Raw genomic sequence first — 19,111 nt, forward strand, 5'->3', positions numbered from 1 at the left:
TTAGCATGTTCTTCTTTTCCTTTTATTTGTTGCTTTGTCTTCATTTTGTTTTATCAGTTCGATTCTTGATCTGGGTCTTCTAGACCCCCATATGTACCAATAAAAAACTATGTATGTATACATATATCTGTGTCACTTATGTCTATATATGTTTGTCTAGTGTGTTCATTGTATACAAAGTATTTTCTTGTAATTTCCTTTTTTATAAATGATCCACTAATGAAATAAGGGAGCGAGATACATCATATTGGACTACAAGGAAAAATCAGATTTTCACCAAAGGTATCCTAAGTTTTAAGCAACCATAAAAGGTCTTCTATTCATAAACCTAAACTTGATCTATGGCTTCCAGCCTGGTAGCTGAGGTTGCCCGACAATCCATACCACTTGATTTAATATAAAATGATGCATTTGACAAATAAAGATTGATAATATAGATGAAGCAGTTGAATCAAAGATTGATTTTTATTAAGTCTGTTTCCTAGCTGATCGTTGGTGCGACCACCTAAGGACTGCTTAGGCTACTTGACAACTATGCTGGAGCCTAACAATTGCCACTTTGATGTATTGACCAGTTTGATGCATTGTTATTAGACTGTCCTTTAAAATGCATTGTTTTAATTGTGAATCTTTATTCTTTACTCGGCAATGTCGCTGAAAGGCTGAAACTTTGATGACTTAGATGAGTTTAAACCATGAATTTCCTACTACATATTCTAGTCAGGAACAACTATTCTTGTTTTGACCTGAATCAAATAAAACAACTAATAAATTTGTAACTTGAACTTTATTTTTTTATTATTAATGCATTCTGTTCTCATTTTTAGGTAAGGAACACAAGAACTGTTAATCGAACTGGCCAACCTACAGGATACAAGCTTGTGCCTGGTTCTAATTGTCTACCCTTAGCTGGTCCAGAGGCAAAATTTTTGAGAAGAGCTGCATTTTTGAAGCATAATCTTTGGGTTACGCCATATAATCGTGATGAGATGTACCCTGGAGGAGAGTTTCCCAATCAAAATCCACGTCCAAATGAGGGATTAGCAACATGGGTTAAGAAGAATAGGCCACTTGAGGAAACTGACATTGTTCTCTGGTTAGTTTTTATATCCTTGAATTTGATAGCTTTAATAATTAAACCTTTTTACTTTCTATTTTCTTGGTATCTGCCAAAAACTTTTGGTGAGTCTCCTCTTAAATCTTTATTTGTCTTTCCTATAAAGGGCCAGTATTTCTCCTTTGATTTTTGTCGACAATATTAGCACAGATGTAGTTGATAAACGGTTACTTTTTTCTTTTAGGTATTTTGCCCTTTGTGGGATAGATGATTATTTAATGTTAAACAGGACATTTCTTGTCTTTAGCTCGCTAGTCTTGCAAGTTTTTTTCTTAAAAATTATTTCTCAAAACATATTTTGCTTGGAAGTTCATTCATTATGATGTCTTTGCAGGTACATATTTGGGGTTACCCATATTCCAAGGTTGGAAGACTGGCCTGTCATGCCTGTGGAGCGCATAGGTTTTATGCTCATGGTATCACTTTCATTATGTCTTTTTTTTTTTTTTTAATGTTTATACTTTGTATTGGTGCATTTATTTTTGTGTGTATAAAAGTATTTGCTTAGAGGACAATAATACCCTTTGTCTAAATTCTCATTTTTGACTATGATGCGTAACTCAGACTGACTACTGAGGCAAATGACATGCTTAAAGGATTCATACATTTTACTGCAGTTAAAGTTTTTATGTATATGAATCCACATTCTATATCTTGTTATATGTTGGTATATACATGGTCAAGCCTCTTTGTACATGCCATTGTAGTGTGTTAGTTTGGTTCTTGAATTCCTTGTGCGCATACGATAGGCTGGTTGAAAAATGTACTCCTTACACATGTATGCAGATGCGCACAACATGACTTCTTGTTGAAGGGTTAAATTTCATTTTACCTTACATTTTTGTTTTCTTATTTTTTTTTTCCTGTTTCACATTGCCTTGTTCTCATCACATGAAAACAATATTAAGGTGGTCTGTCGACACAGAACCAGCATCTGCCAAGTCCAGAATGTGACTACAATATCATTGATCAACATTTTGATATAATTTGATTAATTTTCATAGGAGCAGTTATTTACCAATTTAAACCTCGAGGCATGTTATAAAATAAATTGCCATTGGTCATATAGAGCAACTAAATTTTCATCCAAACTAAACTTTATACATAATTCTGAAATCAATTATTTCATTCTATTGTCTTATAATACACGAAATAGTTTAGTTGAGGGGAAAATGTTGCATCCCTTGGTATATACAACTCTCTCATTACTTTACCAATGAATTTGCTTTTGATGCTACTTGCTTTCCTTTAAGATACACAAATGATCTAACTCTCCCTTCTATGGTGGTAGCTTCACTACATATACCAAAAATACTTCCAATCTTTTAGTAGTCTTGAGTCAACAAGCTTCTATATAGTAAATAATTTGATGAGCTACATGGCACAGCAAGTACCCAAACATAGTATTGTATGAAGAAAATAGAATCAGGGAAATAATCTGGTTACATACTTACAAAAGTTCATATATTAATAAATATCTTACAGTACATATCTAGTAAGTACACTTACTAATGTAGCATCATTTTGAAACACCAGAATGCTTTTAGAAGAACTAGTATCATCAATATGCTGCCTTTTTATGCAAAATTATTGAAAACACTGGTCTTAGGAATCCACTGAAATACTGTTAGAAACACTTGAAATACACTAGGGCATACTTAAAAATTATTTGAATACATTGAAACTTTGAAACTTATTATGATTTTCAACATCGACTTGTTAGTCGTCAACTATTATGCCTGCTGGTCTGGGTTCGCTGAAACCAACTATTAAGGGATTTACTGATCGGTATGTCCATCGGCTAAGGTTCACTACATCATGTCTCTACCAAGAATATGCAGCCAACAACTTACCCCTGCTAGCTAGGGTCACTGCATTGTGCCTCGACTGAGAACTTGAAGACCAACAACTACCTCCTGCTGTCTAGGGTCACTGCATTGTGTTTCTATTAAGAACATGAAGGTTAACAATTTAGGCCTTACTGGCCCGGGTACTTACACAGTATGACGGACCAGAAGTTTTTCTTTCAATTTGAAACAAATGAAACTTCTCACTTTTAGATGATATAATGATTGATGAACACTTAGAATGACAAGAGTTAAAAGACATCTTTTTGATATATTAGCATGAATTTAAATCATGATGACTTAGTATTGATAAACTTGGATGTCAAATAGTTATTTAAAGCACATGTTTTTTAAAATTCACTTGACATAAAACATTAGGAAAAAGATCAAAATATTATGAGAACTTTACTCATTTTCATATAACAAGGATATATAACATATAATAATAATAATAGTAGTATTCATGTAACCAAGAACAGTGCTGAAATTAGAATCGATAACCTGCCTCAACTTTAGTTGGAAACAGGGATTTCAAATGATTTATGAACAGTGAAGAGTAGCAAGTCTGAGCCACATAAAATCCATCTATTACTCACTAAATATAAATCATCAACTATTTAAGGCACTTACCTCTCTAGATGATTTGCAAACTTTCTCACACCCTCTTTCTTTCTTTAGCTTGCCCCTATTGTTCACCATCTTTCTTTGAGTAGCTGCTTTCTGGAAGTAGCTATGATTTTTAGAGTTGCAAAATTATTGGAAGAAGGTAGCACCCTCGTATTTAGAGATGCCTTGAAGCAAGAGGCATGAAGTCACAAGATAAGACTAGTTAGGTGTCACACCATGATTCACCTAGGTGGATGATATGTAAGCATGAGGTCGCTACTTTATTAGGCCTGGTATGAGGTGTACAAGCATGAAGTGGCAGCTCAAGGCAAAGTAACAAGCGATGTCAGCTTAAGTGCTAGCTTAAGGAGGCAAGTCAAGCATGAGGTGTCAGTCGCTACCATGAGGTAGCACAAATAGGAGGTGGTGCAAGCAGGAGGTGGCATTTGAGCATTAGGTTACTATTACCATTAAGGATGTGGTGGCTAGAAGCATAAGGTGGCTCTAATAGTTCTAAAATTTTTCTTGTTCTATCCTAAGTTGTCATAAAATTTGAGTCCATACTAATATTATTTCCCATTACAAAGGATTCATTTCCACGGTGATACTATTCATACATATTATCACTCGTAGGCTCAGCTAACTCCCCATGATGTAATTGTATGATTTTTCAAGGTAAAAGAGTATTTGACCGGTTAGAAATAAAAATAAATAAGAACATAGCTCCAATAAAGGAAACCCAAGGACCATATTCTTAGTTGATATAATACACTTAGATCACATATACAAATGATCATGTGGGCAATAATATATTTGGCTTTTGGTACTTAAAGCCCAGATTGATCAAATTCTCTCTAAACCAATTGGTACAAGCATGATCTGTTCAATTGTTATATGTAAAGAACAAATGGCTGGATGTTTGTCAGATCTTATATGCATAACTAGCGACCGTCAACCCTACATATGTGGGTCCATAAGTTCAACTCAATGTTCCATCTAATCTGTGCTGTCAATTACTCCAAAATTTTCTATTCCTTTGGGAAGACAACTCAATAAATGCTAATAGTGTAGCCAAATGTGCAAATGGAACCTATGAATTTCTATGCCAACATTCTGTCTGTTTTACCATCTGTGCCAGCTACACGAGTTGAACCTTTTCCAGTGTCACCATTTTTGGGGATTCATTTCGAATATTAATGTCATAATGCTGCCATGTTTTTTATTGCATACCTTGGTTTATTTTGACTGATCTTGTGATGTGCTGGTCTTAGTCTTACTAAACAGTGACCTATGTTTGGTCTAGCAAGCATGCATAGCACTACTGCTTACTAAAATAATTTCGTATTCATTATTTCAGTGTTGCATATGCTATTTCTTTTTTCCTTTTATTCCCATATGGTAACTTCCTTATCATAAGTGTGGTTGAAATGCAGTCCAAACGACGGTAGACACAGATTTTCCCTTTTTCTAAACATAATTTGATGTGTCCATTTTCTGATAGAGTGATAATTTTGCAGCCTCATGGGTTCTTCAATTGCTCCCCTGCTGTGGATGTGCCTCCTGGTCATAGTGAGGTGGAAGTCAAGGACAATAATGGAACGCCAAAGTTGATTCAGAACGGACTGCTTGCAAAGCTGTGAGGGGAGATGTGGAAGGAGAAACTGGAGGAAACAAGAGGAACTTTAATGTTGTGCCTGCAGGATGTCTGAAAGTTGCAATAAATATGACTTTGGATTGCGTTGTTTGTTGTTTTCTGTATTGGTATATGTTCGATCTAGCTCGTACTTCATTTAAGCCATATGTCTTTCCTGCAGTTAGAAGAAATACCATTGAACGTATAAATTTTTAGGGTATGTTTGGTTGTAATGAGAATTGCTTGGAAAACATATTTTTCTTGGACAATCTAGAGCCTGCTTGGCGTTATTGTTTTGTGTGTTTGTTACTGCTTAGATTACAGAAACATCACCAAGAGATTGATGATGAAGATATCATCTGCACAAACTTCTGCTGTCCCCTGTTTTTCTTTTTTCATTTTCTTGAGAGCTAGAAATCTTTGCTTCCAAAAGTTCTAAAGATCTTTTAAAATTTAAGAATACAAAAAGGTTTAATCATGCAGCTTTTCAGTCTAGCTCCTTTTTTCATGGATTTTTGAAAATAAAAACAGAAAACAAGAGCAAATAGCTCTGTTTTCCATTCTTTTTTTTTCATTAGTGTTGGGACAATTGGACTTGCTTTCTCCGTTTCATGTTCAGTTTTCGAGCTATGTGTCGGCAACCGGTGATATGGGTAATCAAAGTCGGATCATCAAAAGAATTCAGGTTTGAATACAGTGTTAACAAGGCTCGTCATCGGAATATATCGGTTTTATGAAGCATGGTCGGTTGTCAATCGGCAATCCGACTGATATGCGTGACTCCCGACTGTCTCCCAGATAGCGATTTATTTCAAGAATTTGGTCGATTGTATGATCGATCTATAGTTGGCACACCAGACATCGATTGTGACATCCAGGACATCAATACACAGTCGATATGTCAAGATCATCGATATATAGTCGGTCTATTAGAAATTATCAGTATTGAAGGTACGTAAAGGCAACATATCATGATTATCAGTGGGCATTAACTGTCCATCTCACGATTATATAGTATCGGAATAAGCGAGATCTCACGTGCCTAATCGTTGCAGACGATTACCAACATTTTGTTTATAAAAAGGAGGTAAAGAAATAGCGATGGTAGAACAAACTGTGCTAAATTTTGCTAATTTTCATATTAAAATTATTGTTCACCACTTTCTGCTGACTTAGGCATCGAAGATTTTCGTCGATACAATTCGATCAGTATGGACTTCTTTTGCAGATTGCTCTTTACTGATGTAAGACGTACTCGGAGATTGGCTGCAACAGATTGGCGTGCCAGTAGGAGAGATTTCAATCACGATGGCAAAAATCAAAGTCCAAAATAACTCCACCGACTCTACTAGGCAGTCTTTTCATTGGGAAGGTCTCCCACCTCCATCTCCAACAGCAGAGCCTAATCCTTCGCATCGATCATTACGACGGATGTCCAACAACTCGCTGCACTAGTGCAGCAAGTGAAAACTTGACAGAGGCAGTCCACAGCCTCCAGTAGTAACAAATACAGTAGTAGCAACAACCGGTGGTGGAGGAGCAGGCACAGCATATTATGCCATCTAGGTACAGTTGCCGTGTCCCTCGACAATTTTCTTCTCCATCCCTAGAACGATGATCGGCTCGATATTCCTGCCATGTCTGGCCACCACGATCCCGGCACACCGTACCGACCACCAATAGTGGCAGTCTCCTTTTCTTCTCTCCACTACAGTATTAAGAAGGGGAAGAGACCGCGCGCACCTTCGACTTCTTCATCCTCCAGTTCTTCAGGAGATTCTACCCTCGCATTCTCTCAGAGCGGCGATTCGACGACTATGAACGTAAGTTCAAAGATCTCGAACGCCACCTCGCCCAGCTTCGGGTGGATGGCTGAGGGTCATCCAATGACTTTGCCTTCCACATCATTCCACCCTTCTCCCGATGCATCTTGAATGAGCCGATCCCGACTCAGTTCAAGGTGCTAAAGATAGAGCCCTATGATGGCTCCACCAATCTAGTGGATTATCTGGAGAGCTACAAGGTTCTCATGATGATCCAAGGACCGACCAACCCCTCCTATGTCTCGACTTTTTGGCCATTATTCAGAAAGCTACTCGAGTCTGGTACTATAGGCTCCAGTTGGGAAGCATTCACTCTTTCGAGCAGTTAGAACAATTGTTTGTGGCACATTTCAGCACCAGCAAGAAGATGCCACGGACGGCCGACAGCCTCTTCTCCCTCAAGCAGTAGGAAGGTGAGAAACTCAGAGACTTTATGGCATGATTCAATGTGGTCACATTTGAGGTTTGGATCTTAATGAAGACATGGCTATCTCAGCCATGAAGAGGGACTTAAGAGCTCCAGGTTCTCCTAGTCGCTCAATAAAACACTTCCCCAACCTACTCCAAACTTTTAGGGTGTGCATACAAGTACGTGTGCGCGGAGGAAAGCGCTTCTGACTGGCACGAATCAGAAAAGAAAGGTCAGAAAAAAAAGCAAAAGAATGGAGTTTCGGTCGAATCTAGTCGGCCACCAACTAACAAGGGAGCTTCACCTCACCGACAAAGTCCAAAAATCAAACTACAATTATAGATATGACTCCTATACTCCTCGCTCTGCTTCTCGTGCACAGATCCTGATGGAGGTAGAGAGAGAAGATTACCTTCGATGTTCTCTGATGAACACTTAATTTAAGTCACTAGAGACATTAAATATTATGGTAATTGATATTATTTTATTGAATTTTGATACTCTTTAATCTATTTTGTAGATAATTGAGAGTTTAGATTCATACGATTCAAATTGAACTCAAATCGGATCAGATTTGAGTGAACCAGGCAACCAGCTCCTATTTCAGTGTGAACGCGACTTCAAGATCAAAGGTCAAGAAGCAACCTCTCCAATCAAATGCCCAGATTAGAAGATAAATAGAACAAGTGTGAACATGACTTAAATCTCAAGGGTTTAGATTAAAAGATCATTTTTCATGAAGATTTAAGTTTGAATGCAACTTATTGATCAATGGAAGAGAAGCAATATGTGAAGAAAATTTACGATAGTGCAGTACATGCAATTAAAAATTTTTTATAGTAAAATAATAGATTAAATAATTTAATCCTAATCACATGTATAAGATCTAATCTTAGACTACCACATCAAGATCTTTGATCTGAAAAATATGTGCTTTAGATCTGAAAATAAAAATTACATCGATCTCATCGATGCTGAAATTCTAGATCTAACTATTAGATCTACCATAGGAATCAAAATAAGTTAGAGATTGTTACCTAACAAGTTTTGATTTTGATATTCTTTGATCCAATGGTTAGAGAGGGTGTTCTTCAGGTCGCTCACAGCCACACGAAGTCATCTGGCGTCTATAGGAAAATCCATGTGAAGACTAGTGCAGATCAGGGGCTCGGAGATGCTAGTCGGCGAACAACTTTCTCAGCTAACCTCTTTCTTCTTCTACAAGCACCTTAGACACTCCAAAGTGATAGGGGATTTGGAGGAGGAAGAGAGGAGAAGGAAATGAGGCTTTGGAAATAAAAAATCTACAAAGAAATTGATCATGGGACATCCAAAAGAGGGGTCCCCTTTTTATAGACTAGAAATTAGAACTTTCCGAGAAAGGATACCATAAATCAACACCAAAACCTCTTTTTGGTATCCCCAAAAATTAAAAAAAAATCATTAGGATGTGAAGAAGAAATATGGAGTCTCACACGTCAAAAGATTCCTTAAGAAAAATAAGAAAAAAAATAATGTGGCTCCAATAATATACCATATATGAAAATTTTTTTCCTAATCTGCATCTTATATCTAATTCGGATCGCATTCAAATTAGGCAAGAGATAATATTATAACTCATCAGCTATAGCTGACCATCCTTATTGGATCCTCTCTCATGACACCAAAAATCACAACCCAAATCCAATTAGACGTAGAGAAATTGGTATGGATCCAGATGTGGCGCAAAAGATAAGGATAGAGTCCTAGTTTGACTTGGACTCTTCATTTCTAATTCAATTTTAATCCAAATCAAATTTGGATTGAAACTACTGATAGAAATGAACCTAATCAATTAGAAATCTAAATATCTCATCAAATTCTAACATAATTAGGAATTAGTCAAGTCCAAATTCTGATCGAATCAGGATCAAATTTTTTTTGTAATCGGATTTGATCATATCAATCTCAATCTGAGTCGAACTGAATCTAATTCAATTAGACTTATTCTAAAACTCTTTACTTAATCAAATTGAGTCAATTAGTAATCTAATTACTAATTAATTTTTTATAAATGATAGAGTCTCAATCCCAATAGGACTCTTTCATAGAGTCTTAGTCCAAGTAGGACTCTTCATCAGAGTTACAATTCAATTGGACTTTTCAGCCATCAGATCTGACCAAATCTTCTAATGCGTGTGACCCCAAGGTTCGAACCTAAGCCGATAGTATAAGAACAACTTTTTATACCAATCAATGTAACTATCTAGCAATGATGACCCGACGATCGGATGGATCGAAGTGTTGCAAAGCAACCTTCTAGAACCTACTGATGTATGGTTACCGTATAATTCATCTCTTTGACCCAAATGCTCAAGGTGACTTAGGGTTTAACTGTCAACCCTAATTAAGTTGACCACATTGTATTTCAACCTTTCAAATCCATCTCATGGATTATCTTGGCCAAGATTTTGCTAAATTGAAATACATTGATGCATATCTCCTACCAATTCAGAGGGATCAATTCTATCTTGACTCACAGACCGACTTGATAAGTACTTGACTGTACCTAATATCCTTCCATCACTAAGTTAGAAACTCAGATAGTCTGATACTAAAGTACAGTGAGTTGCTTACAAGTTACCGTGGTGGTCTCAGGCTGGAGGAACACTTATACCCATACCCTTCATAAGCTACTCTTGACAACAGAGTGCTCAGCACATGGTCGCGTTTGATGTGAATGTACTCCTACATTCCATCTGCATGCCATAATAGTATCTCTACATTCTTTGGTTAAGAGGATAACCAACTCATATGGCACACAATGACCTATATTTGATATCGCTATCGTCCTGGTAATAGTGTATCATTTGGTCACGAACAATTTTAAGGACTTAACGATAAATCCTCCTTTGTCGATTAATATATATAGTCCTAAGGACTTCATTACAATACAGGAGTTCAAAGATGATCAATTTGTAATAAAAATATCAAATAATTTTTATTAATGAAAATTCATATACAGTTTACAAGATGAGCACAATCGTCTAACGACTGGTTTTGAGATATATTTTCCAACAACTCCTACTTGGACTAAAGCCAATCGGTACAGTATCGTATACCCATCTTCAATTTGTGGTCATTAAACTCCTTGATTCTGAGAGCTTTAGTAAATAGGTCATTCAGATTTTTCCTTCCATCGATCTTCTGAAGGCCAACGTCACCTCGATCCACGATCTTCCAGATAAGATGATAACGGCGCAGAATATGTTTGGTGCACTGATGGGATCTCGACTCCTTGGCTTAAGCAATGGCTCTAGTATTGTCGCAGTATAACAAGATAGGGCCATCAACGAAAGGTGCCACTCCGAGCTTGTCGATGAACTTTCACAACCATACAGCTTCCTTCGCAGCATCGGATGCCGCGATATACTCTGCTTCACAAACAGAGTCTGCCACAGTATTCTGCTTGAAATTTTTTCAGCAGATTGCTTCACCATTTAGGATAAAAATATAACCCGACACACTCTTACTATCGTCATAGTTTGACTGAAAGCTGGAGTCGGTGAACCCCACAAGTTTCAAGTCAGTCTCACCATATACAAACCACTGATCCTTAGTATTTCTTAAATACTTAAGAATGATCTTTACGACCTTTCAGTGATTTTCTCCTGGATCAGACTGGTATCTACTTACTACTTCTAATGAGTATGCCACGTCTGATCTCGTACATATCATGGTGTACATAATAGAATCCATTGTCGAAGCATATGAAACTCTACTCATATGCTCTCTCTCTTGAGGAGTTGTCGGACAATCTCCTTTCGAAAGAGAAATTCTTTAGCCTATCGAAAGATAGTCTTTCTTGAAATTCTCTATGCTGAATCGTTTCAGCATAGTATCTATGTACATAGATTGGGAGAGCCCAAGCAGCCTCTTATATCTATCCCTATAGATCTTCATCCCTAAGATGTAGGCTGCTTCTCCAGATCCTTCATGGAGAATTATGACGACAGTCATACTTTTATTCCCTATAATGCAGGGACATCATTTTCAATTAAGAAAATATCATCCACATACAACACAAGAAATATAATTATCGAATAATTTACCGACTTATATATACAGGGTTCCTCTCCATTCCTAACGAAGCCATACATTCTGATCACCTTATTAAAATGTATGTTCCAACTCCGAGATGCTTGCTTCAATCCATAAATGGATCTCTAAAGCTTGCACACCTTGGACTCATTTGTGGATATGAACCCTTCAGGTTGTATCATATACACCTCTTCATTCAGCTCTTCATTTAGAAAAGCTGTCTTCACATCCATTTGTCAAACTTCATAGTTCAGATATGCTACTATCGTAAGCATGATCTGAATAGATTTGAGCATTGCCACAGGAGAAAATATCTTATCATAGTCAATACCATAACACTGACGATAACCTTTGGCAACCAAACGGGCTTTATAGGTCTCTATCTTCCCATCTGCGCTCCTCTTCCTCTTGAAGACCCACTACACCCTATGGGCTTTACCCCTTCAGGTGGATCAACTAATGTCCATACATCGTTGACTTTCATGAACTTCATTTCGGATCTCATGGCTTCAAGCCATTTATCAGAATCGGATCTCTGCATTGCATCCATGTAGGTGATCGGATCCTTATCGTTCTCATTGAGTTCGACAGGATCCTCATCCCGAACTAAGAAACCTAAGTATCTATTCGACTGACGTGGTACTCTACTGGATCGCTTTAAGGATGTTTGTTCATTGGGCTCCAGATTTGATCTCATCAAATCTGATTCAGATTCAATCATTGGTGTCGGTTCTTCTACCTGTCGAACTTCGTTAAGCTCGATTTTAGAGGCACTTATTCCTTCACTAAAGAATTTCTTTTCCAAAAAATGTGTCTCACTGCTGACAAACACCTTGTGTTCAGTAGGCAGATAAAAGTAATATTCCCTCGTTTCTTTAGGATACCCTACGAAATTATACTTATCAAACTTAGGACTGAGCTTGTTAGTTTGTAATTATTTAACATAAGCTAGACACCTCCAGATCCTAAAGTAAGAGAGGTTCGATCTACGTCCTGACCATATCTCATATGGTGTCTTACTAACTGACTTGCTCGGAACATTATTGAGCATAAGACAAGCTGTTTCAAGTGTATATCCTTAAATTAAGCAGCCACAGGGAGTGCTAGGAAGACTTTCATTAGCAGAATGAGCAGTCGGGCTGTGAACCATAGGCCTTAGGATGGGAAACCCAGCGAATAGCTTTGGATATCTAGCTAATACTAGGGAACTAACCTTTTTTGCGAACCCTCAAGCAACTTTTATAGATCGGCAGAGTTGCAAACCCCATCATGGATTGAACCATATCCAACAAAGTTTGATTCTTCCTTTTTGAGATGCCATTATGCTGTGGTGTCCCTGGAGGGGTCCATTGGAAGAGAATCCCATTCTCTCCTAGATATGTCAGAAATTTACTGGAAAGGTATTCACCTCCTTAATCAGACTGAAAAATTTTAATATTTTTTTTAGTTTATTTCTCTACTTCATTACAGAACCGTTTGAACATTTCAAACGATTCGGACTTATATTTTATCAAGTTGATGTACCCATACCTAGATAGGTCGTCTGTGAATGTAATGAAGTAGCTATACCCTCCTCTGGCATATGTGCTCATGGGTCCACATACATCGGTATGTATCAGATCCAGCACATCAATGGCTCGTTGATCTTTTCCAATAAAAGATGACTTGGTCATCTTTCCAAGCAAACAAGACTCACAGGTAGGTAACGACTCATAATTGTGTTTATCAAGAATTTCTTCTTGAGCCAATCTGTTCATCTTGTTCTTGTTGATATGACCTAGCCTATAATGTTAAAGGTAGGCATTTGTGACATCATCTATTCTAGGACGTTTATTTGAAATGTACATTACATTAGGCCTAGATACAATATACATACCATTGTTCAACTGTCCACGTAAAATTGTAACACCATTCAAAATGATATCACAAAAAATTTTTTTTATTGATATTTCATAATTTGAATTGGCCAAAAAACCTACAGAAATAATATTTAAAAGAAAACTATGACAGTAATGATACTCATTAAGAACAATATACTGAGACTCGAATACAAGCTTGATGATTCCTAAAGCTAGAATTGGAACTGATCTTCCATCTCCAACATTCAGGAATCTCTTACCTTCTCCAAATCTTCTAGTGAGCTGAAGACCCTGCAATGAATTACAAATATGAATAGGACTTTCAGTATCCAGGTCATTGTATCTATAAGAGAGAAGTTACAAGGTGTTATCATATAAGTACTTTGTTTAGCAACTGATTACTTTTTCTTCTTTGGTCTGTTGGGGTCAAGGGAAGCGATATATTGAGGATAATTCCTCTTCTAGTGACCCTGCTTCTTACAAAAGAAGTACTTTGCCTAACTTTGATCAGCCTTGAACTTGGATTTCTGAGACTGACTCCCAGCACCAGGCACCTTCTTATTCTTCTTCTTTTTCTCTTTCTTAAAGGGACGATGACTATTCGAAGAAGATCCTCCCATTAGATTCACTGTCTCATTGTGGAGTTGGTGATCTTTCTCAAAAGTCTGTAGCAACCCCAACAGATCGTGGTAGTTGACTACAGGCTTCGTCATTCTGAAATGACCAAGGAACGACAGGTAGGACTTGGGAAGAGAGTTTAGGATCGCATCTTTCCCCAGCTGTTCATGTAAAGAAAAATCGAGTTTGCTCAATTTTTTAATCTGCTCGATCATGTACAATACATGATCGATAATAGATGCACCCTCTCTCATCCGAGCATTGAAAATGTGTAACTAATCTTGCACCGCTAAACATCGTTAGGAATACCAAAGGAATCCCTTAACATTTGAAGCATTTTCTCTGGCTGAGCTTCTTCAAACTTCCGACTGAACTCATTGTTCATGGAGGTCCGCATGCGATCATTGAGCCACTTCAAATAAGTGACTTGGACTGCTTCTCGGGCATTAGGAGCAGGCTCCTCAGATGCCGAATCCGTTATCACATAAAGGATCCGCTCATGCTTCAGGATAATTTTTAATTTTTGATATCAATTATCGAAATTTGATCCGGTAAGCTTCTCACTGTCCAACAGTGATCAGAGTGACAAGTTTGAAGCCATATCTGTACACATAAAGAAAGAACAAAGCCTAATTAGTATATGAATTTATTAATCCTAAAGACTTGAACTTTATTCTAAAGGTCCTCCCACTATTTTATATGAATTGGTAACCTCTACCTCCAATTCGAGGAATTGCTTTAATTCCTTAGTGGGTACTAGAATCTACACAAACTACATATAGGTCCGAGGATGGCTCGATCAACCCATATGCATCTATGGGTAGGTTCTCAACCAATTATTTCTCCAAATAACTTTTAGTATTTAATTTAGCTCCAGATTTTATTTTAATAGGCGATGGGCCTCCACTGAAAGTTTCGGTTAGGTCAAACCATTAACATGAACATACTCAGTGATTCTACCTAATGAGTGATCAGACCCAAGGATGGCTCGATCAACCCAACCATCATCAGATAGTTCATCAGAGTCATCATATGATGAATGATAATTTTATTATTCAGAGAGAACATCAGACGGATGGCGTCTGCAATGTCAATCAAAAATAATGGACCCATTATCACTCATCTTAATGTAAGGCTATGATCTAGTTATCACCATAACTAGCTCATTTTAAGGACGTAATAATTTAGAAGATTTAATCGATTTAGAGAAGAGAGAAGAGAAGAAAAGATCAATTAGTAGACCATAATCTTCCCACTGACTTCACTAAGTCACTGAATCGGGTTAGGTCATGCTGATTGACCTGGCACCTAGATCAGTCACACTGATCAATCTTAATGGCATAGGCTAACTCGAATCACTTAGCGATCTAATCAAAATCTAGTTCACCAAATTGGTCAGGTAAGTGAGATCGATGGGAGGGTCTGCTAAGCTTGCCTTAGACACTATTGAAATGGCTAGGTAAGCCGCTCCTAATTAAAAACCACCGATCAAAATGTCAAACTTACTTTAGACACCAATTGGTTAACTAGTTTCAATTTGACCAACCTAATGATTCAGGTTCAACCACTGAGCTACAATCAAAATCTATTTGGTCTAATCAAAGATATGGACTTGACCATCTACAACTATTGTACCAGAAAAATCTTGATTAATCTAATTCAATATTTGGTTAGACTTAATCAATTTCTCTACATAGTCAATCAATTCTTTGATTCTAATCTTAAGTCTAACCCAATTAGAGAAAACTATATGTATGAGGTGGAGGAGGAATACACGTCTATTGGCTCATGATTAATATGTTCTTAAGGTTCCAAGGCTCCATGCTCTTCAGAGATACTCTCTTAGAGCTTAACTTTCCTTCCACTGCTTCATCTTGGTTAAACAGTTTTTCAAGAAGAAAGCATTGAATCACAATCACATTGTAATTCCATCGAAAAGTAATATCCCAAACTCTTTTAGGAAGAACTTTATAGACTTATCCTCTAACATATCCATCTACTGTCCTAAACACAGGCTGGACATCCTTGAATCTCAAAATAATCAAGATTCAGTTCTCACCATGTCATATCTTATATGGTGTGATAGTAACAGGTTTAGAGAGAACCCAATTTCATAGAAATAAAGTATGTCCCTAAAGAACTATAAATAAATCAGTTAATTTCATTATGGACCAGATCATATCTCATATAGTCCCATGACTCTTCTTATCTCATTAAGCTGAGATTTACTAAGAGGGATCCAATATAAAACAATGCTATTTTATGAGATAATCAAAATTTTTTTTTCAATGGTATTGCATCCTCGATCCGATTGAAGTATCTTTAGAAATTTTTTAATTTATTTCTCTACTTACATCTAAATTCTTTGAACCTTTCAAAAATTTTATATTTATATCTCATATACAAAGTAGAGACAACTCCTTGATTAGCACATCACATGGGCTACACACATCAAATGTGTATAAGAATAAGTATCTCAGTGGTCCTTTTTCTCTTGTCCTACAAGAGTAGCTTGATCATATTTTCTCAAAGAGATGATGCACAAACTAGATTTGACTCAACAGTCAATGAGCCCAAGCTCATAATTTTTTAGTTTGTTAATCATTTCTTCTCCAATATGACTTAGCTATAGGTTCCACATATACTTTAAATTTTATCTCAATTTTGGATCTCTCAGATCTAATGGCATTCACTGATTGCTCAATTAAGTTCACATATGCATCAACATGCAAATGATAGAAACTGTCTCTAAGAACTAAATCTAAATGATGATCGCAAAGGATAAATACCTTTGGACACAGCAGCAACTGTTGCCCTATAACCAATTCAAGGGTTACTTCCTCAGCCCTCTACCTTTCCATCGACTCTACACTAGAGTCTGTAGTTCAACTAGGAGAAGAGGAAATTGTAAGGACAGTATTGAGCAATTTCGACATATCTACTCTAGGTGTGTCTTTATTTCTTTAGGCTCTCTAGGTATTTACTTCTGAACTCTTTCAAGATTCCTTTGTTATCAACACTTTGACCAATTTAGATAAAGTGCCATGATGGTCTTTCATATGGTAGTTTACCATAAACTATCAACATAAACTAATCAGAGATCGTAGAATCAAATCCATAAGCAATTCCTTATGCATAGTCATGTCGAGCCTTTTAAGCTCTTTAACATCCTCGATCATTATCAAATAATGATCATAGACTGACTGCCCATCATGCATCACATGCGCTGTGTGACTCTGATCACCTCACAACACTTGTAGATAAATCAACATGTCATTGGCAGTGTATATGTATTCATGCATAGCACCTATCTTTATTATCATTGTCCATCCACTCGTCAAGTATAGCTCGTTGACTATGGATTGGATGGGTTGTTAATATTAAAATAATCTGGTAGAGAATATTACTTAATTTTTTAAAATTAAGAATAATTCTTAAGTTTGTAAGCCAGTCTATGTACTCGATTTCGATTAATCGATTGATATCTAAGATTCAAGCTAGAAGGTTGGAAGCTGACATAATAAATAGCAGAGAGCAAAGATTCTAATTGGGTGTTCGTATTTATTTTATAATTTTATTCTAAAAATTTTTAGATACAAAAAGAGATTCTCACTATTTTAACAGAATTTTCACACTCTCCAAGTGGAGAAATGAAAATCCTAACGTGACAATTGAGTTTCTAGTGGGTGCTGCGGTCCCACCGATGCCGTGCACCTCACCTAATAGTTATTGGTAATATGAATAAACATCGATGCATAGACAACTCTTTATCTAGATGCTTCTCTAAGCATATTGCAGCCACTTGATCTTTAAGTCATGTGGGCTCACCTAACAGTTATTGCCTGCACTTCTTAGTTAAGTCAGACCCACCGTTCACAAGCAGGTGTACAGCCGTCATTGGATCCCTCACCTAACAGTTATTGAGCCCAACCCCATCTTTATCGTAGAGCAACTCTTTGCTAATAGAGTGGTTGCATATTTTCGATGCAACTGAACCACTGTGACCAGCTTAGAACAATCAACGTCGGTGGCACGTCTGCACATCTATAATGATGGAAGATCTTGGACTTAATATTTTGTGGAGAGATTTGGATTTAGATCTCATCTAATCAGTCATGAGATTTGGATTTAGATCTCATCTAAGCAGTCATCTCATGATTGATGTAATTGACATGGGCTAAATTAAACCACCAAGCAACCATATTTGTGACTCAATCTTTCAAATTGATCAGGTAAGTAGAGATTGGTGGGGGTCCTCCTATTGCTTTTCTTAGACACCAATAAATTGATCAGATAAGTGAATAGAACCAATTAAATAATCACCTTTCAATTACTTGCCTTAGACACCAATTGGATAATTGATCAGAATTGGTTAGCTCAAGTGAATCGGGCTCAAATCAACAAGCCAAATTAGGTCCTTAGGTTAATCGATTCTACATATGGGACTCAATCTATTTGATCAACAATAATTGTATGATCATTAACTTAATTGATCTAACTCAATTCAATACTTGACTTAGTTTAACCAATTACTTAATCGAATTAGACCTATATGACTCAAATCAAAAACCTTAGATGTAATCCTATTACATGACCTAATTTTTGATTTTTTCATGACCAAAATCCTCATACACAAATATAAATTTTAGATTTTAAAATCATATTTCAGATCTAAATATTTTGTATGAAAGTAAGTATTAAAATATAAAAATAATTTTTAAGTTCTAACATACAAACATATATCACATATATGCATGTAAAATCATATCTTAAATAAAATTTCAGATCTAAATATGATATCATATATCTCATATGCTAACCATAGATCAAATTAAAGCCAAATTTATGATCTAAATATACAATCATATATCATACATATGAATCAAAATTCAGATCATAAAAAATTTAGATTTCATGCATGTATCTATTTTACATGAACTAGAACTCTTTCTACATCAATTTTCAGATCTATGCATGTATCAGCATATCAACTATATATTTTAGAATTAAATTTAAAATCAAATTTTAAATTTGAAGATCTATCCATACATCTCATGTATCAAGAAAAAATTAATTTTAAAATTTTTTTAAAAATATATATATTAAAATTCAGCATATG

At 36.4% G+C, this 19,111-nt stretch overlaps 1 protein-coding gene across 1 annotated transcript in view; it reads left to right on the top strand.

Annotated features, from left to right (window-relative positions):
- LOC105034269 (amine oxidase [copper-containing] zeta, peroxisomal) overlaps window positions 1–5,493 on the top strand; it is a 30,006-nt gene extending 24,513 nt beyond the window's left edge. Inside the window, exons 10-12 of the mRNA XM_010909350.4 lie at window positions 828–1,096; window positions 1,452–1,533; window positions 5,088–5,493. Of these exons, the coding sequence (XP_010907652.2) occupies window positions 828–1,096; window positions 1,452–1,533; window positions 5,088–5,210 (474 nt within the window). The 3' untranslated portion in view covers window positions 5,211–5,493. The remainder of the gene's footprint in view (window positions 1–827; window positions 1,097–1,451; window positions 1,534–5,087) is intronic.
- The last annotated feature ends 13,618 nt before the right edge of the window (window positions 5,494–19,111 follow it).

Source organism: Elaeis guineensis, chromosome 9, assembly GCF_000442705.2.
Source record: "Elaeis guineensis isolate ETL-2024a chromosome 9, EG11, whole genome shotgun sequence".
Taxonomy (NCBI): Eukaryota; Viridiplantae; Streptophyta; class Magnoliopsida; order Arecales; family Arecaceae; genus Elaeis; species Elaeis guineensis.